Source organism: Oncorhynchus mykiss, chromosome 7 (genome assembly GCF_057628025.1).
Source record: "Oncorhynchus mykiss isolate SJ-2025 chromosome 7, ASM5762802v1, whole genome shotgun sequence".
Lineage (NCBI taxonomy): Eukaryota > Metazoa > Chordata > Actinopteri > Salmoniformes > Salmonidae > Oncorhynchus > Oncorhynchus mykiss.
This window is the reverse complement of record NC_143028.1, coordinates 74508957-74529212: the sequence shown is the minus strand read 5'-3', so window position 1 is coordinate 74529212 and position 20256 is coordinate 74508957. Positions and strand designations below refer to the sequence as shown.

Here is a 20256-nt window from a genome sequence, read left to right as displayed (position 1 = left end):
CACAGCCCTCTCCCTCTCTTCTCCTTCCTCTACTGGTACACAGCCCTCTCCCTCTCTTCTCCTTCCTCTACTGGTACACAGCCCTCTCCCTCTCCTCTCCTTCCTCTACTGGTACACAGCCCTCTCTCTCTCTTCTCCTTCCTCTACTGGTACACAGCCCTCTCCCTCTCTCTTCTCCTCCTCCTTCCTCCTCAGGGCCTGTCACGTGTGTTTAGAAGCAGACCTGAACTGGGTGCAGTTTTTGGACGTTGCTGTGGATCACAACCTACAGAAGATCAAAGCTCTGATTCAAGGGTCCAGCTAGACGATGAGTGGCAGTGTGGGTACGTGTGTATGAGGTGAATGAAAACAAAGAGGTGTGTGAAGAGGACTGGGGGTCTTTTCTCTGACCCTGAGCTCAATGGACTGGGACTTTGTTGAATGTTACTGAAGTGTGTGTTCTTCCCTCTTGTGTACACACACACATGCTCTATATTATTTTAACAGCAGATATATTACATTACTGCAAGACAAATATTTGACAAACATACATTTTGTTTCATGAGTGTATGAATATTTACAGATTCATTTGGGCTTCATCACTTTTATTTTGTATTTTAGTGGCACATACAGTCAGATGCTTTGTATTTTAGTGGGACATACAGCCAGATGCTTTGGATTTTAGTGGCACATACAGTCAGATGCTTTGTATTTTAGTGGGACATTTTTATTGAATTAAAATTGTATTTATTTCACCTTTATTTAACCAGGTAAAACTACAACCTGACCAGTGTGACAAAAACAACACAGAGTTACACATGGGATAAACAAACGTACAGTCAATAATACAATAGAAAAATATGTGTACACTGCTTGCAAATTAAGTAAGGAGGTAAGGCAATAAATAGGCCAATAGTGGCAAAGTAATTACAATTTAGAAATTTACACGAGTGATATATGTGCAGATTAGGAAGTAAGTAGAAATACTGGTGTGCAAAAGAGCAGAAAAACAAAAAACAATTATGGGGACGCGTTAGGTAGCTGGTTGGATGGGCTATTTACATATTGGCTGTGTACAGCTGCAGCGATCGGTAAGCTGCTCTGACAACTGACGCTTAAAGTTAGTGAACTGGAAGGAAAGGCGGCCAAAGGAGGTGTTGGCTTTGGCGATGACCAGTGAAATATACCTGCTGGAGCACGTGCTACGGGTGGGTGTTGCTATGGTGACCAGTGAGCTGAGATAAGGCTGAGCTTTACCTAGAAAAGACTTATAGATGACCTGGAGCCAGTGGGTTTGGCGACGAATTTGTAGCGAGGACCAGCCAACGAGAGTATACAGGTCGCAGTGGTGGGTAGTATATGGGGCTTTTGTGACAAAACGGGTGGCACTGTGATATACTGTATCCAATTTGCTGAGTAGAGTGTTGGAGGCTATTTTGTAAATGACATCGCCAAAGTCAAGGATCGGTAGGATAGTCAGTTTTACTAGGGTATGTTTGGCAGCATGAAAGTCTTTGATGTGAAATAGGAAGCTGATTCTAGATTTAACTATGGATTGGAGATGCTTAATGTGAGTCTGGAAGGAGATTTTAAAGTCTAGCCAGACACCTAGGTATTTATAGTAGTCCACATATTCTAAGTCAGAACCGTCCAGAGTAGTGATGCTAGTCGGGTGGGCGGGTGCAGGCAGCGATCGGTTGAAGAGCATGCATTTAGTTTTACTAGCATTTAAGAGCAATTGGAGGCCACAGAAGGAGTGTTGTATTGCGTTGAAGCTCGTCTGGAGGTTTGTTAACACAGTGACCAAAGAAGGGCCAGATGTATACAGAATGGTGTCATCTGCGTAGAGGTGGATCAAAGAATCACCCGCAGCAAGAGCGACATCATTGATACAGTGCCTTGCGAAAGTATTCGGCCCCCTTGAACTTTGCGACCTTTTGCCACATTTCAGGCTTCAAACATAAATATATAAAATTGTATTTGTTTGTGAAGAATCAACAACAAGTGGGACACAATCATGAAGTGGAACGACATTTATTGGATATTTCAAACTTTTTTAACAAGTCAAAAACTGAAAAATTGGGCGTGCATACTCTAATTCCACCGGGCATTCCACTGATATCAAAACTCGTTCCTCTAGAAAGTGGAAAGCAACACATACTGACCAGCTCATGTTATAGACAGAAGCGTGCTACATGGCAGACCAATTCGAACTCATGTCTCGGCATATCCAGCCATTACATTATCTCAGCCAATCATGACTAGCGGGAAGGTTCCTGCCTTTTTCAGTGGCTAAACCAACTAGGCTGGTAATTTCACAATTTTATTCATATTTACGGATGGCATACATGTTTGTTATTAAGGTACATGAAAGTTCACATGTTCCAGAAGGCATTTCAGCCCCCCAAAAAACACATGTTGAGAAAAAAAAGCTGTGAAGTATTGACACGTGACATATATGAAATATTGATACATTTACTCTGACACGTCACGACCCACCATTAACAGGTCAGGCTCGCGACCCCTACTTTAAGAAAGGCTGATACAGGATATAACAGGAAAATATGGTATAAATTGATTAACTTATTTGAGTTATTAGAGTAATTCTCACGAGGGCTTTACTATCTACGGCAGTGGGGGGACAACACTGGTGACGGTTTGATGTAGACATTGCAGCTTGCCTTTATGTCCCTGAATTGATCACAGTTGAAGCCGGCCACTAGCTTCTTAGGACCGGGTCTGTATGGGGTGAAGGGAATCTTCACACATAGTCGTTGCCCTTGTTTTATCAAAGGCGTTCTGAGGAGACACGTGAAAAAAAATTAGACCTCAAGGAAGCTTTATAGATCTCTAAACTTCAACACACAAGGTAGTGTAAAATATTTCAGATGGAAAATCCCTAAGCTTTAACCACATGAACAGCCCATGAATGCATGTACTTTCTAGTTTAGCCAAGAGCTAAATAATCTCTGGACAGACTACGTAACATAAATTGTATTGAATCATCTGTCAAAAGACTGTGATGCCATAACTAACAAGGAACCGTAGTTCCGGTGCTTTGGTGTCCTCACTAGATATCTGGACATATCAGGATTGGGTGGAGGTGGTGCTGAAAGTGTGTGTGTGTGTGTGTGGGGGGGGGGGGGTTCAAGCAATGATTTCAGACAATGATTTCATTCTGAAAGTTTTCAGAAGGGGGGCTTGGCTGAGAGTTTCTGTTTAGGGGACTGGTGACTTCACTAGTATCATTAGTATCTTTGGTCAAACATTTTCCTCCGGAACCTAATCAAGCATCTTACACAATTACCTGAGATTTTAGGCCTGGGATTCTGAGATTAAGAGCTAAATTGCCAACTTGATGAGCAAAGATTCGGTTTGTCATAAAATCTGAATCCATCCCACTTGGCAAAAACTGGGTGCACATCCAGGATTCAAATCTGGACACATTTCACAGGGCACAGACGTCAGTTCAACGTCTAGTTCTGATTTACATTTGGTTGAGTTATCAACTAATGTGAATTAAAAACCAACAAAAAAGGTTAAAAGTTGACTTTTTGTAAATCCAATCAGTTTTCCATGTTGATTCAACATCATCACACTGATTTTTTGGGTTGAAATTGCATGGAAATAATGTTGATTCAACCAGTTTTTGCACAGTGGGATGGATTCAGGTTTTATGACAAACTGAAACCTTGCTAGTAAAGACATCAGAGAAATGTCAGGGCCTACCTGGCTTCCATTGTTTCAGTCAGCAAGCCACTGCCGGTCACTGTTATGAAGCAGTCTCTTAGACCTTCGGATAGAGGGTTCTCAAACACAACCTCTGCCATCATGTCACTATACTGCAATTCAGATCCAATGGCCTAAAAGAGAACACACATTCGAATAAAAGCATTTGCTAAATAGTATATTATATCGGAACTATCACACTGAATAAACCCCATCTCCAGTTTAATGGCTGTTACTGATATTGGCGTTGTATTTAATAGATCAACTGTTCAGATGACAATTTAACACTTTAGATTTTCATCTTCACAACACGTTTATTCACAGGTCAACCGTTAATATCCTTGCAAATTGCTATTCTCGCTACTAGTGTGTTTGCCACCTATAAATTAAAATGGTAACCCAAGAGTATGTAAAGACAATCGGGGCTTGTTCACTAATGACCCCAAAGAATGTCACTCAGAGAAAGAGCTGTTCTAAGTGGGTTTTTGGAGTGGCTTAAGGATCTGACAGACTGCGAAATGACAATGTTTGGGAATATGCAGTACTCACTTTGATGGTGAGCGAAGGGCTCTGTGACACAAAGTCTTTCTCTGTGATGTACACTGCCCCACTCTTGTCCTTGTCTGTGACCACAGCCGAAACCTTGATGCTGTTGCTCTCCCGCATTTTCTCACCATACACAGAGAAGGGGATGTGGATGGGTATAATCAGATCTGCCAACAGAGTCAATGCATTTGATTGTCAAGGTATCACAAATGCTAACATTCTGTGGTGTCCACAGTACAACAGTAGCAACCCTAACATTCTGTATCATCCTCAGTACAACGTTAGCAACCCTAACATTCTGTATCATCCTCCGTACAACGTTAGCAACCCTAACATTCTGTGTCATCCTCAGTACAACGTTAGCAACCCTAACATTCTGTATCATCCTCAGTACCACGTTAGCAACCCTAACATTCTGTATCATCCTCAGTACAACGTTAGCAACCCTAACATTCTGTAGCGTCCTCAGTACCACGTTAGCAACACTAACATTCTGTATCATCCTCAGTACCACGTTAGCAACCCTAACATTCTGTATCATCCTCAGTACAACATTAGCAACCCTAACATTCTGTATCATCCTCAGTACCACGTTAGCAACCCTAACATTCTGTATCATCCTCAGTACAACGTTAGCAACCCTAACATTCTGTATCATCCTCAGTACCACGTTAGCAACCCTAACATTCTGTATCATCCTCAGTACAACATTAGCAACCCTAACATTCTGTATCATCCTCAGTACAACGTTAGCAACCCTAACATTCTGTATCATCCTCAGTACAACGTTAGCAACCCTAACATTCTGTATCATCCTCAGTACCACGTTAGCAACCCTAACATTCTGTATCATCCTCAGTACCACGTTAGCAACCCTTACATTCTGTAGCGTCCTCAGTATAACATTTGCAACCTGACAGCCATAAGAGTAAGTGTCAGTCGATTTGCTACAACGCTATGGCAGCTATACATGAGACTTTACAGCTTTGTTAAATTGACCAGTTAAACTCTAACTATATGCACTCCTGAAACACAACACCATCATTGAGATTGATATATGTGTCATACCAAGGATGTTGACAAAGAATCATGAAGGTGAAGAGCTGCAATGTGATCTTGGTTTTGTTAAGTGTTTCAGTTCTCTTTGTTCTGTAATGGAAATGCCTCCCTGTGTGCACTACTGTGTTACTTAAACATTGTAGGTCTACTCATGGAAATACTTTTTCACTCTACCTTGGTTGGGAAGGAGCTTCTGTTCTTTCAATTCGGTCTGTATCTGGGAGGATGGGATCCCGTTGTATCTCATGGCCTGAACATTGACATTGATCACTAATTTCCGAGTCACACTGTCGTTGCTGTTCAGTACAAGCTTGAGCTCGATGTCTTTGCCGCTGATCGGCTTGGTCAGCTCCACGATCTTCATGGAAACGCCAGGTTTGTCGTCATGGATCCCATTTGAATTCTCTTCGGGTATGTTGACTCTTTTCACAGCTTGATTGTACACAGCCCTCTCCTTTTCCGTGCCTGTTTGAAATGTGACATTTTGGATGAGTACCTGGTGACTCAAGCAGTTGCTCTCACTCACCTGGGAGAATTATCGTGACAGGTGGACACAGCACCTTTCTGACTCATCTCTTTAAAAAGTACAGAACTTTTCCCCAGACAAACCGTAGTTCTCAAATATATAAAATACAGTTATACCCTTATGATAGGCATAACCCTTGTAACGCTGCATTATTTCTGAAATCAACTGATAACAGTTCAATCTTGATATAGTCAGACTCTCGGTTCATTCAATACCAACCCTCTGCATGTTTATAGTTGGCCGTGATGTCCACTCTCTTGTCGCTGCCCACTGCCTTGGTGCTGATGTTCTGGCCTACGGACACAGTGTCCGTGGAGATCTTTTTCTTGGAGCCGTCAGCGAACACCATCCAGGTTACACGGTCGGCGTTGACTTCGGCGAAGACAAAGGGCACATCGTATTTGAGGTCAACGTGACCCTGCAGTATGGCCTTGACTGGAGCAGGGCCGCAGCAGTAAACACCTGGGGGAGGGGAAGACAGCGTAATACAGGGAGTTCCCTTCATGTCTCCCAGACCCAGGACACAAACTCAGAACCATCTGCACAATAACACAACATACAGTACATACAACCTCCAGAAGTGTGTTATTATGTAAGATGGTGTGAGATGAGATGGAAGTTGGACCGTACCAGTGCTTTTCTCCTGGGGGGTGGGGTCCACAGCCTGCCAGCCATCGTATAAGGAGTCTGCTGAGAGATCGGGCCGTCTCATCCAAGCCTCCACCCACACATGGTAGTTCCTGAGCAGAAAAAACAGTCTTCAAAACTTCATGCTATTGGCATCACTCTTCATACTGTAGCCACAATGACCTCATGTTACACTTACCACACACTGTCGGGGCTCTGTTTGAGTCTGACTCCATCCTTGGAGAAGAATTCATCAATTGTCAGGTTTTTGTCGGTGTCGTGGGCTGACTGGAAGTTGGTAACCACTCGACATGGGATTCCCAAACACCTCAGTACTGACATGGAAATACATTTCAGGAATACTGGTTGACTAAAACAGCATGTTCAAAGCATACTGGTTAACTAAAATAAACACATCAAAGGCATTGACACCAGCCTCTCTCCTCTGGTCAGAGGTGAATCGGACACAAATGGTGGGTAATCTTGCCATCCCTCAAAAACCAATCACAGCCCTGGGTCTGAGTGCATGCAATAGTCAGTGCTATTTAAATAACATGGTATTGATTGATTGACTAAAATAATAATTGAAGGGAGATTGGACAGTGATAGCCTACCTGTGCACATTACAGCGGCGAACACCCAACACTGGCCATACTTGACTGGATTGCCACCATATTTGAGCCACCTCCTTAGTACCTCCACACTGCCGTTCCAGTGAGTGGGGGACACGCCACCATCGTATTGACCATCCCACCGCCCCATCAGGACACCTCCGTCATCGTTAGCGTTGATCTGGGCAAGGAAAATAATGTTACAATTAGATTCCAGAACTCTCATTTGGCTGAGTGAATGTGTTTTTGTACAATCTAAAATGTAGTTGCTTTCCTGGATCTAGATTGAGCATAGCCTTGGACTAAAAAGCATGTTCAGTGTGGAAAGTTACTTTTAGTCCAGGACTAGATTTAATCTGGGTCTGGGAAACCAGTCCTATATGTGTAACAACACCTTAATTAGTGGCACTGGACCCATTTATAGTGAACAGGGCCAGAAATAAACCAATGGATTTTCTTGTGCTGTTTAAACAGAACTATGAGCTGATGATGATTTAAAGAATGTCACTGTTACTAGTGGGGTTCAATAATGTTGTCTCTGTTACTAGTGGGGTTCAATAATGTTGTCACTGTTACTAGTGGGGTTCAATAATGTTGTCACGGTTACTAGTGGGGTTCAATAATGTTGTCACTGTTACTAGTGGGGTTCAATAATGTTGTCACTGTTACTAGTGGGGTTCAATAATGTTGCCACGGCTACTAGTGGAGTTCAATAATGTTGTCTCTGTTACTAGTGGGGTTCAATAATCTTGTCGCTGTTACTAGTGGGGTTCAATAATGTTGTCACTGTTACTGGTGTTGTTTAATAATGTTGTCACTTACTACTTTGGTTCAATAATGTTGTCACTGTTACTAGTGGGGTTTAATAATGTTGTCACTTACTACTTTGGTTCAATAATGTTGTCACGGTTACTAGTGGGGTTCATTAATGTCACTGTTACTAGTGAGGTTTAATAATGTTGTGACTGTTACTACTGGGGTTCAATAATGTTGTGACTGTTACTAGTGGGGTTCAATAATGATGTCACTGTTACTAGTGGGGTTCAATAATGTTGTCGCTGTTACTAGTGGGGTTCAATAATGATGCCACTGTTACTAGTGGGGTTCAATAATGTTGTCACTGTTACTAGTGGGGTTCAATAATGTTGTCACTGTTACTAGTGTGGGTCAGATCTCCAATCTTACCATGGCACTGACCACCCTACTGACATAGATGGGGTTGCAACGAGCAGAGAAGTCCTTGGCGGGGTCACTCAGACACTTGGAATTCACATCAAGCAGCTTCAGGCAAATGTCCACTATATCGTCTTCAAACTGGAGAAACAATACATTAGGGCAGGTTAGCTAGCAAGCCTACAACAATTTCTAAAATGTCTTGTCTATACTAACTTACAATTTAGTCACTTAACAGACGCTCTTATCCAGAGTGACTTACAGTATTGAGTGGATAAATGTTCGCATTGGTCTCCCGCGGTAATCGAAACCCACAACCCTTGAGTTGCAAGAGCCATGCTTTACCAATGGAGCCACACAGGACTCTAGCCAATCATGTAGACTAAGATAACGTGTGACACTTGGTCGGTTTCCTGGACAACAGATTAGTCCTGGACTTCTCCAGAGTAAAAATACTTTTGGATGGAGATTCTCCCATTGAGTTTGCTTTTTAGTTGAGGAATATATTTAATCTGTATCCAGGAAACAAACCCTATATGTTATGAGCAGCTAGCTAGTACTTTTCAACGGTACAATACTGTTTTGTTTGTTCTGTGTACCTGTCCGAAGTTCCACGCCATAGAGCTGATGTATTTGTCAGAACCTTTGTACACCAGGCCTTGTTCTCTCATCACATACTCCTGCCTCTCCTCCTCCTCAGGTAGATGCACCCAGTCCTCTACAGCCCGCAACAAAATACAGACGTTTTAAAACATCAATTATAAGAATTTGTTCCACTGACTTGAATGGTTAAATAAAGGATAAATAAAAAATACATTGTTATTTGTTATTATTAAATGAAAGGGTATCTGGACAATGTTTTAATTGCGAGTAACTTTAACATGTTATCATGCTGTTACTGTGTTATGACCACTGTCTCCCATGCTAGAATGTAGTGTTACCAAGCTGTGTTACCAGTATGTTACCAGGGTGTTACCAGGCTGTTACCAGTATGTTACCAGACTGTGTTATCAGGCTGTGTTACCAGAATGTTACGAAGCCGTTACCAAGCCTTGGTACCAAGCTGTGCTACCAGGCTGCACTACCAATCCATGCTAATAGGCTGTGCTACCAATCTGTGCTGCCAGGATGTGCTGCAAGGCTGTGCTACCAAGCTGTGCTACCAGGCTGTGTGACCAAACTGTGCTAATTGGCTGTGCTACCAATGAACTCATCACATGGTTTCAACAGCAATGCAACCATTTTGATATTAGAGAACAGCATTCATAACCACATATTGTCATTCATATAATGTGGCTCTGGATGTTGTGGCCCATTGTTTGTATCTGTGTGTCTATTATGTCCCAAAACAGTTATGAGGCGTCTTTCCAACCCATACAGAGACATGGGTTACAACAATCTCTGTAAAGTTAGCCATTTCCAGCTGTTAAACTGATAAGAACATTCAGGAATGCAGCATTTGACACCCTCTGGATACTGTATCAAATAATGACTGTGTGTTACCATGGCTGTATTGATGCATTCACCACATTTGTTGTCCTTTGTGTGATTAAAAATATTAATTTATCACAGTTCTTGTTAACATTTTTAGGAATGCTTTATATTCCATTCTAAAGTATAACATATGCTTTACCATACTCTCAAATCTCGTTCGCAGGAAGTGAATTAATTGTCCCAGAATTCCCCATGAGGGATAATGAAGTTGTTTTGAATTGAATTGTCTTTACCTTGGCACCAGGGATTAAACAGCAGAAGGAGCTTGCCCAGACTGCTGCCCACTGAGGCGGTGGCGCTGGTCTTTACAGACAGGCTGTACTCTCCCACTGGGGCGTCTGCTGGGCTGGTGATGTCCAGGGTGATTGAACCCGCCGGGAGCACTGAGCCCTGGTGAACCTTGACCTTCCAGGATGAACGCTTCCAACGGCCTTCAGGTAGCCCGAACACTGACCTGGTCCCCAGTGCCTCTGAAGGCTGGGGTCCTGGATGGAGAAGGGAGGATGTTGTGGGTTGTTTTCAGTAAGAATTAAATTGATGAAATCTTTCAGAAACAGTGATATACACTGGGAGTACTGGGAGTACAAAAAATTAGGAACACCTTCCTAATATTGAGTTGTCCCCATTTGCCCTCAGAACAGCCTCAATTCGTCGGGGCATGAACACTACATGGTGTCGAAAGCGTTCCTCAGGGATTCTGGTCCATGTTAACGCCAATGCTTCTCACTGTTGTGTCAAGTTAGCTGGATGTCTTTTGGGTGGTGAACCATTCTTGATACACATGGGAAACTGTTTAGTGTGAAAAACCCAGAAGCATTGCAGTTCTTGACACACTCAAACTGGTGCGCTTGGCACCTACTACCATTCCCTGTTCAAAGGCACTTAAATCTATTGTCTTACCCATTCACCCTCTGAATGGCACACATACACAATCCATGTCTCAGTTGTCTCAAGGCTTAAAAATCCTTCTTTAACCTGTCTCCTCCCTTTCATCTACACTGATTGAAGTGGATTCAATAAGGGATCATCACTTTCATCTGGATTCACCTGGTCAGTCTATGTCATGGAAAGAGCAGGTGTTCCTAATGTTTTGTACACTGTGTATTTGATTCAATATTTTCTGACAGCGTAACTTTGATGTCAGGAGTACAGTACATATACCTCCACTTGTACTGTATCTCAAATCCTGTCAGTGGTGCAATTCAGTCTTTATATAAGATTGAATTGACCCCAACTCAGCTATCTGCAACACATACAAGGATTTAATATCTTTATTACTGCATGTGTCTGTCTTGTCAAAGGGGACTAACATAGGGCCGGTTTCCCTGCCCTAGCCTAGATTCATCCTAGTGTGTTTTAGTCCAGGGCTAACATAAATTGTCTGGGAAACTAATACAAACAGCACTAATAAATAGCAGAGATAAATAAAGTTATTATATTTTCTATTCTAACTCACCTGTCTCCACCATCAGCTCCAGTAAGTCTGTTGTGGATCTGAAGGGGCCATGGAAGTCAAAGGTGACCAGGAAGGACTGGCCTCTCCTGACTATCAGTCTGTTCACTGAGATGTCATTGGTTTTGTGGGCTTTGTTGTTCTTCTCACAGTGGAGCTCTAATTTTCCAACGTCTTCAAGAAAGAAAGAAATTAATAAGTATATAGATACTTTATACATTTTTAATTTGAAACTGAATTATCCCAAAATTCAGATTTAAATTTTTTCCTGATAATACAACTTTTTTGTTTTCTAGTGTGGGTGTCTGTTTCTGCATTTGCCGTTGTATTTCCCAATGTTTGTTTGTCACATTTTTTCCTGACAGCAACATAGCAGAAACAGAACGTCAGTTGGGCTAGTTTAGACCACTGGATAGAGAAAACACTTGTGACCTTGCAAAAAAAATAAAAAATAGGTTAAAGACCATACATAGACTTAGAAATTAGAATGTAATATGTTCTCTATGTAAAAGACAGCCTTGGGCCAGTATGAAATGGTATGAGGAACCTATGACAATAATTCAAGTGAAATATGGCAGAAGATTAGTGATGAAAACAGCCCCTTAAAGGCAGGGAGAATCCCCCCCCCCCCCCAAAAAAAAAAAAGTAAGCCTGTATATTGCACAGGTAACACATTATAGTACTACAGTACACTACAGTATACCTGTATTCAAATACTGTATGTACAAAGACAGCAGCAGATCTTCAAGTCCAGCTGTAACATTTGCTGATCTGCCCCTATCTGTAAATGTTTATATAATTTGCTGACGTGTTATCTTTGCAATACACAACAGGCCAACTTTGCATATTTTCTCTAATGGCTCATAAATAATAAAAGCTGTCAGAAATCATATTAATTTAACAGAAGAACAAACAACAACAAGGATGATCTTCCTTTGTAAGAAAATGTTCCATTCTACAAGTCAAGTTACCCAATTACCCATTCACTCTACTAAATTACCCTCTGTCACTAAACATGACATAGGCTACCTTGACAATGCAATATCCACATTTTTCAGCATCTAAAAAATCTTGCAACGAGCAGTGTTAGTTGACTTACCAAAACCCATTGAAGCTGTATCTCATGTGGTTGTGTTGGTAAGTGGATTGAGTTGCTTGTTGTAGTACTGCAGTAGTGTAAGTAATGCAAGGATGCCAGGGCTTTTAAAGGGAGCCCAACCCAGGTCATAAGAATGTCTCAAAAATTACACTGAAAAATACACACCCTTTCACTAGAATGGTCTTTCTGATTCCTCCCCTGTGTATAGGTGAAAATAACTACTTTACATTTTTAGGCAAGTGATCATAATCTCTGTGCCTTTCAGACCTTAATGTCATTCCCCTTCCATGATTCTGGCTCAAATGGACATTTAGACCTTCTACTGGCCAAATTGGCAACTATTTCAGATCGAATCAGAGTGTATCTGTCAGTTGCACAGACTACAGCAGGTGTAAACAGTATAGTAAAATGCTTGCTTGCTTGCATGCTCTTCCTCAACGTTGCAGTAATACTATGTCATATAAAATAAATACACACAAGAAATGAAAAAAGGTACACAAGAATGAAGGAAATACACAGGAAAATATTGACAAGTAGAATATAATGACATGGATAACATATTGATATGGATAATATATTGATATGGATAATATATTGACATATAGAATACAATGACATGGATAATATATTGATATGGATAATATATTGATATGGATAATATATTGACATATAGAATACAATGACATGGATAATATATTGATATGGATAATATATTGACATATAGAATATAATGACATGGAGAATGTATTGATATGTATACAAAATAAAAAGTAGACACTATTGAAATCTATATACATCTTGATTTCTATGCAGGGCAAATGACACATCAAATATGAATACTCCCATCACTCCCCTGTATTCAGTGCATTTGGAAAGTATTCACTTTCTCCAGAGATGTTTGATCGGGTTCAAGTCCGGGCTCTGGCTCAGCCACTAAAGGACATTCAGACTTGTACCCGAAGCCACTCCTACGTTGTCTTGACTATGCGCTTATGGTTGTTGTCCTGTTGGAAGGTGAACCTCCGGCCAGGTCTGAGCGCTCTAGGAGCAGGTTTTCATCAACCATCACTCTATACTTTGCTCCGTTCATCTTTACCTTGATCCTGACTAGTCTCCCAGTCCCTACCGCTGAAAAACATCCCCACAGCATGATGCTGCCACCACCATGCTTCACCGTAGGGATGGTGCCAGGTTTCCTCCAGAAGTGACGCTTTGCATTCAGGCCAAAGAGTTCAATCTTGGTTTCATCACACCAGAAAATCTTGGCTTCGGTCTAGCCACTCTATCATAAAGGCCTGATTGGTGGAGAGCTCTGTGAGAGTGACCATCGGGTTCTTGGTCACCTCCTTGACCAAGGCCCTTCTACCTCGATTGGGCAGTTTGGCCGGGCGGCTAGTCTTGGTGGTTCCAAACTTCTTCCATTTAAGAATTATGGAGGCCACTGTGTTCTTGGGGACCTTCAATGATGCAGAAATGTTTTGGTACCCTTACCCAGATCTGTGCCTTGACACAATCCTGTCTCGGAGCTCTACGGACAATTCCTTCAACCTCATAGCTTGGTTTTTGCTCTGACATGCACTGTCAACTGTGGAACCATATATAGACGTGTTTGCCTTTCCAAATAATTTCCAATCAATTGAATTTACAACAGGTGGACTCAAATCAAGTTGGAAAAACATATCAAGGATGATCAATGGAAACAGGATGCACCTGAGTTCAATTTCGAGTCTCATAGCAAAGGGTCTGAATACTTATGTAAAAAAAGGTATTTCTGTTCTTAATTGGTTTTCGCTTTGGTATTGTGTCTAGGTTAGGGCTGACCCCATTTAGTTTAATTTTTTTTTTTTCTGTTTTTAATTTTCATTTGCAAAAAATTCTAAAAACCTGTTTTCACTTTGTCATATATGGGGTATTGTGTGTAGATTGATGTGAGAAAAAAATGATGTAATACATTTTTTAGAATAAACAGTAAAGTAATAAAATGTGGAAAGGTCAAGGGGTCTGAATACTTTCTGAAGGCACAGTATGCTGCCATGGTGCAACGGCAATGAATTTGTTTGATAGAACAGTTCACGACTACAATCATTTAAACGTTAAAGGTACTTTATTCCCCATTTAACAGTTGTCAACTCCCTTTGAATTGGCTTTTATCATACAGTATTTATATATTTAGTTTTTCTCTGGTTTCTACTTTCATTCACCAATAAGCAGTGTCACATTCTGTCGTCCAGGTTGCTCAAGACATCTTATTTCCCCATCTCTGACTAATGTGATTACACCTTTTAGCTGCACCTTTTTTTCACTGGTTTATCTTGATTATAAACGTCAGTTCATCTACTTTTCTGCTTCTTGATGATTTCATGAAGGCAGTTTTGCTGCTCGGAACCATTGCGAAAGTGCTTACTCAACGTCCGATGTGGGAGAGGTAGGCAAACTTCTGACTAAATGACTAAAGGGGGAAACATTGTCTGTTATCAGTTATCTGTTATAACACATCTGATTCAAATGATCCGACTGCTCATGCGATTCAATCCAGAGTAGTTAGGAACTGGTGTGTTAGTGCTGGGCTGGAATAAAATGCTGTGTACACGGCTCTCCAGGACCAGGCTCTTGGCCATCTGCCCTGTTCTTGACATGCAGCTCTGGTCACGCATCCCCCATCCACGCCCTCCTTGCCTGGGCCCTCATGGCCGTGTTCTGCGGCGGCCCCAGCTGCCTCACTTCCACCCTGCCCTCCACCCCACGGCTACAGCGACCCAGGTGGGCCATGTATCTCTGAGCGTGGGCACCGCGGTGCCAGGTGCGTAGCTGGGAGTCATGTTTCTGGTGGGCGAACAGCTCTGTCTCATCCAGGTGAGGCTTGAGGCGCACGCCCTGCGCACGCTCCTGCCAGTGGAAGAGGAAGAGCTGCCGGGTGCTCTTCCTCTGGCCCCAGCGCATGGCGGTTCTCAGAGCTGTCATGCCCTCAGCGTCCTCCAGTTGGTGTGGGGCGCCGCGCACCAGTAGCTCCTGGATGGACTGCAACTGGCCCTGGGCGGCTGACGCGTGGAGGGCCCCGCGCCCCAGGGGAGTCTGGCCCTTAACGTTGGCCCCTAGATAACAGGGTCAAGTTTGTTAGGCATACAGAAAGAAAACGGACTAAAACAACAAACTGGCTTGAATTTTGCTTTCTTCTGCCAAACGTTTTCTGTTGCATGGCCTAATTAACATAACCCAGATATTGCCAGCGTACCAGAAAAACCCTGTATCTCCAAAAAGTGAAATGTTCAGGAATTAAAAATAATAAATCATTTTTTTCAGACGTATTGTTATTTACTAATCGAAGTTCACAAGGCATTTTTTATTATTATTTATATTAGTCCTACAGAAATATTGTTTTCTTTCACAGAGCATGGAGGGGAATCAGGGGCGTCATGCACACACAAATCTGAGGGGGAACAAAGTATGTGAGGATGGCTGGGGGTGGTAATGGTAGCAAAATTACAAGATTATGTTATAATATTGTTTATGCAACGAATGGTTGTTTTATGCAATATTTGAGAGTTTTTAGATAGTTCTCATCTATGTCTGTGTAAACTGAGAGGAGCCTAAAAACCTACAGCTGGCATTCCAGAGATAAGATGTGGTCAGTGTAAGCCAGATAGCCTGGAAGAGTTTAGAACCATCCCTTATTTTTCTAATCATCCTGGAATCTGGGAAACTAAGCCAAGGTGGGGTTAAAACAACACCCCCGTGCAGATGACCACAGGTTAAACCCAAAGTGGCTTATGGTGCCCCCCAATCTGCAATCGAGGGGTGAAACCACCCATGACTAAGCATTCTTTGTGTCAGCTATATAAAGATCTCTGCATTTCTGTGAAGGTTAGGTTGCTCGGCCCAACAGTCAAGAGTGTTGGGTTGACTAGTCTCATTATTCCAATAATTAATCGATATTGAATGAAGACGATTGTTTGAAGAAATGACAGTCTCTCTCACTTGATTAGAATATTCCACGACTGTAGTCTGGAGGGGGGCTAGCTCCCTCGTTCATAAATTGGAGAGCTTAGCTTTTTCAAACACTTGAAACAGCTTTTTTCTGCAATCTACAGCCATAATCATTATGCCTAATTCCATGTAAAAAAAATAGCAACTCAATATATTTCTGCATATCTAAGCATAACTCTTGAGCTGGTGGTTCTTTCATTTTAATGAAGTAAATATGCTTTTCTGAATTTCTTCCTAAAATCTGGGTAAAAGATTGAAATGAATACGAGTCTTAGTCAGTACATTTAGTGCTTGCGTTTCTAATGTCTACCAACCTTGCCAGCAGGCATGCCAGCTAAGATAGTTACAGTACACAAGCCAGATAGGCTGAATTGGCTTCTTGGTAGTTGGGAGATCGGAAACCAATCTGTGCTAGTTAAAGCCAACTTCATAAAATTGCTAAGTGGCTAGTAGTATAACAGAGAGTCTTACATGTTTTTTAGTTAAATATCTGAGGGGGGGCCTCCCCGGGTGGCGCAGTGGCCAAGGGCCAAGGGTCTCTGTGCCATCAGAGACTCTGGGTTTGCGCCCAGGCTCTGTCGTAACCGGCCGCGACCGGGAGGTCCGTGGGTTGACGCACAATTGGCCTAGCGTCGTCCGGGTTAGGGAGGGCCTGGCTGGTAGGGATATCCTTGTCTCATCGCGCACCAGCGACTCCTGTGGCAGGCAGTGCGCGCTAACCTAGCTTCGTCCGGGTTAGGGAGGGCCTGGCCTTTAGGGATATCCTTGCACGGTGTTTCCTCCGACACATCGGTGCGGCTGGCTTCCGGGTTGGATGCGCGCTGTGTTAAGAAGCAGTGCGGCTTGGTTGGGTTGTGTATCGGAGGACGCATGACTTTCAACCTTCTACTAAAAACAATTGGATACCACGAAATTGGGGAGAAAAAGGAGTAAAACTTCAACAACAAAAAACAACAACAAAAAAATATATATCTGAGGGGGCACCTGCCCCTGTGCCCCCTATGGGCATCATGCCTCTATGAGGGATGTCTACATTCAATTTATGTCAAAATTATATTTATCAAAATCACCCCAAGTGAGATACAAGGTTTTTCCAGTGTGCCGGTGATATCCAGATGTTTTGCCTCTGCGGTGGTGGGTACCTTGTTGGAGCAGGAAGCGGACAGCGGGCATGTGTCCACGGTGGGCACTGATGAACAGAGCAGAGAAGAGACGGTGAGAGAGCCAGGAGGGAGCTCCACTCATAGAACTCATAGCACTGAGATGGGAGGAACGTGGCGGTGCTGGTTTGGACATCACACTCTTGAGCTACATGAAATAAAGAGAAAATAGTCATTTTTATGTGTGAAAAGTCGATGGAAATTTTCATCCTAAAAAAAGGGAAGAGTGAAGTAAATAAGGTCTACAGTTTGTAATAACAGCTGTGAGATGCAGTTTTGATGTGCAGTAATTACAGGCTAGCCACATTAGATCAAATAAGGAGGTGGATCTTTCAGCAAGTCTGGTAAAGAAATGCAGTATTGCTATTAGGTGATGATGGTTTTTAACCTTTATTTAACTAGGCAAGACAGTTAAGAACCAATTCTTATTTACAATGACGGCCTACCCCGACCAAACCCCTAACCCGGACGACGCTGGGTCAATTGTGCGCCGCCCTATGGGACTCCCAAACACGGCCAGTTGTGATATAGCCTGGAATCGAACCAGGGTCTGTAGTGACACCTCTTGCACTGTGCCTTAGACCACTGAACCACTCGGAAGCCTACTTTTTTTTTTACTATGATCAATAATGACCTGAGACATAGAGAGTCTCTGTGTAGGACTGCTGTAGACTATTCTAGGTTCTTCTTTCAAGCCACATCACCTTGAATACATCCCCAGTAGCTGCAGCTATCACAAGCTCAGACCATCCATCATAAGGCCAGATCATCAGGGTGACAGTAGTTCCAGGGATGATGTCATTACAGTGGATAGTGGTGTCATCACATAGGTCACCTGTTGGGTGGAGAGAGTATACATTAGGTCTGGTCAGAGAAGCACATCATTAGATAATTAGTCTGACTGGAAAACACCCTCAATAAAATGTTCACCATGACGGGCCTGTCACTGCTAGCCTACGTCTGAGATTTATAAGGTCCGTGATTCTAACTTCATTAAACCCAATAAAAATCTATGAATAAATATCTAATCAATGAATCAACAACATCTTTTAACATATGTCAACAGTTAAACCAGCATATGACATCAAAGGTATTTATTTTACCATTATCCAGGTAGCATACTCTCTGGAAGTCTGTGGGAATCCCAACCACTAATTCCATTGTGTTTTTTAGCTCTCTGATTCTCATATTGTGGTGGCAGTCGGGCACAACGAACATCTCTCCCGTTTCACGCAGCCTGACACCAAGACTGAACTTGACTTTCGTCAACGGGTCACGGTAAACTGCACTTTTGGGTCTCCGTACACTCTTCGAGTCGATGTCGCGGTTAATCATCGCACTTTTGGGTCTCGGTACCTGAAGTGAAATCCTCTTCGTTGTGGTGTAAAAATATGCCATTGGATTGCTCATGGAAACGCGCTCAATAATTTTTGCAGATTGCAAAGGGTTTAGAATTCTAAAAGAATGAATTAATGAATTCTCTTCAGTTTGGAATGTTGTCTGACTATTACTGTTGCTATGGTGATAGACGTTAGAGTCCCATTGTTGCGCTTTCGGCTCATGTGCGACAGTAACATACACACAGTTGAAAAAATGCCTATGTTTTTGACATGAAAGATATAATATGTTACTATTGCAATGATGATAAGACAACTAAAATGATTGTTCATTTTTTAAATTCTTGTTGCCAAATACTTTATACACAAACAAAAATTCCAAAATTCTATACCAAAATTACACATTTTTCTGATTGAATTTAATGATCTTATTAAAACATTAACCCTAGTGAACAACAACAAGAATAACATCTTCCTGAATCATTATAATAATATATTTTCAGAGTGAATACAATTGCACTAAAATTGTAAATGTTTTGTATTATTTTATTTATATTTTGTGTATTTTTGAGTATTTTCTTGTTAATACCTGTGTTATGTTTTGTTAGACATGTTTGATGTAGCAATGTAAGTTGATTTTTGAATTGTGAAAAAAAAATAAAAATACACACAGTTGAAAATATCTAATGTTTCATGATCAACTGATACTTAGTATCAGTTTAGTTATATTATCTTGGAAGTACCTGGTATATTATGGTCAAGAGGTAGGCCCACTTTTTAATGGATTTGCGACAGCAGTCCCACTTTAAATTCTGTACAACTTATTTCTGACTTTGTAACGTGATTGTCTCAGCAGTGACAATTGAAATCGGCTATATAGTCAGTGGTGAAATGGGGATATTTATGTGAGGGAGCAGAACAGTTTGATCTCATCATTTTCTCAATCGAAGCTTTACCCACCAGTGGTTTTGAGCCACACCTACTAAATAAAAATAATAGTAATAATCTGAAATATTTTTTGGTGTCACATATAGGTTTGCAAACAATGTAAAAAAGAATATATATATATATATATATATATATATTGAGTTAATAAAGCCACATACACACATACACCTCTTTCTGCTTTCTTGAGTAAATTTAAATAGGCATGTCCCTTAAGAACAAATTCTTATCAACAATGACTAGGAACAGTGTGTTAACTGCCTTGTTCAGGGGCAGAACACAGATTTTTATTAACTTGTCAGCTCAGGGATTCAATCAGCAACCTTTCGGCTTCTGGCCCAATGGTCTAACCACTAGGCTACCTCCCTAGTGGCTAGGCTACCTGCCTAGTGGTTAGAGCTAGAACGTTCAAGCCCATTTGGGTGCTGCCATAGATTTACAGTAGAAGTGCCTGTCAAAGAAGGCTGAAGGTCATTGGCTAAAGATAAAATTACATCAAATCACATTTTTTTCTACCGTAGCTTTGATTGGACT

The 20256-nt window shown here is 41.8% G+C and overlaps 2 protein-coding genes across 2 annotated transcripts; both read right to left on the bottom strand.

The window, feature by feature from the left end:
- Window positions 1-1997: 1997 nt before the first annotated feature.
- On the bottom strand, window positions 1998-12692 carry LOC110528573 (protein-glutamine gamma-glutamyltransferase 2-like). Its single transcript, XM_090241981.1, has 13 exons — window positions 12297-12692; window positions 11201-11371; window positions 9978-10229; window positions 8850-8968; window positions 8263-8391; window positions 7081-7258; window positions 6666-6801; window positions 6470-6579; window positions 6059-6301; window positions 5488-5778; window positions 4258-4421; window positions 3709-3842; window positions 1998-2778 (listed from the first exon to the last, which is right to left on the bottom strand). The coding sequence occupies exons 1-13, from the start codon at window positions 12304-12306 to the stop codon at window positions 2601-2603; spliced, it is 2115 nt and encodes a 704-aa protein (XP_090098107.1). The 5' UTR covers window positions 12307-12692; the 3' UTR covers window positions 1998-2600.
- Window positions 12693-14381: 1689 nt separating this feature from the next.
- On the bottom strand, window positions 14382-19016 carry LOC110528572 (uncharacterized). The gene is made up of 4 exons (XM_021610704.3): window positions 18544-19016; window positions 18145-18275; window positions 17423-17588; window positions 14382-15388 (listed from the first exon to the last, which is right to left on the bottom strand). Exons 1-4 carry the CDS (start codon window positions 18848-18850, stop codon window positions 14943-14945), a joined length of 1050 nt encoding a protein of 349 aa, XP_021466379.3. The 5' UTR covers window positions 18851-19016; the 3' UTR covers window positions 14382-14942.
- Between the last annotated feature and the right edge of the window lie 1240 nt (window positions 19017-20256).

What these genes read in the sequence shown, in the direction of transcription:
- LOC110528573 (XM_090241981.1), bottom strand. An exon ending in GTAGGGTGGTCAGTGCCATG is followed by an intron (nt 7,259 to 8,262) that starts GTAAGATTGGAG and finishes TTCCTTGCCCAG; the next exon opens with ATCAACGCTAACGATGACGG. An exon ending in GCCCTTCGCTCACCATCAAA is followed by an intron (nt 3,843 to 4,257) that starts GTGAGTACTGCA and finishes GTTCTCTTTTAG; the next exon opens with GCCATTGGATCTGAATTGCA.
- LOC110528572 (XM_021610704.3), bottom strand. Translation starts at nt 18,850, where the DNA reads ATGAGCAATCCAATGGCATATTTTTACACCACAACGAAGAGGATTTCA. An exon ending in AGTATGCTACCTGGATAATG is followed by an intron (nt 18,276 to 18,543) that starts GTAAAATAAATA and finishes TCCACCCAACAG; the next exon opens with GTGACCTATGTGATGACACC. An exon ending in CTACTGGGGATGTATTCAAG is followed by an intron (nt 17,589 to 18,144) that starts GTGATGTGGCTT and finishes TATTTCATGTAG; the next exon opens with CTCAAGAGTGTGATGTCCAA.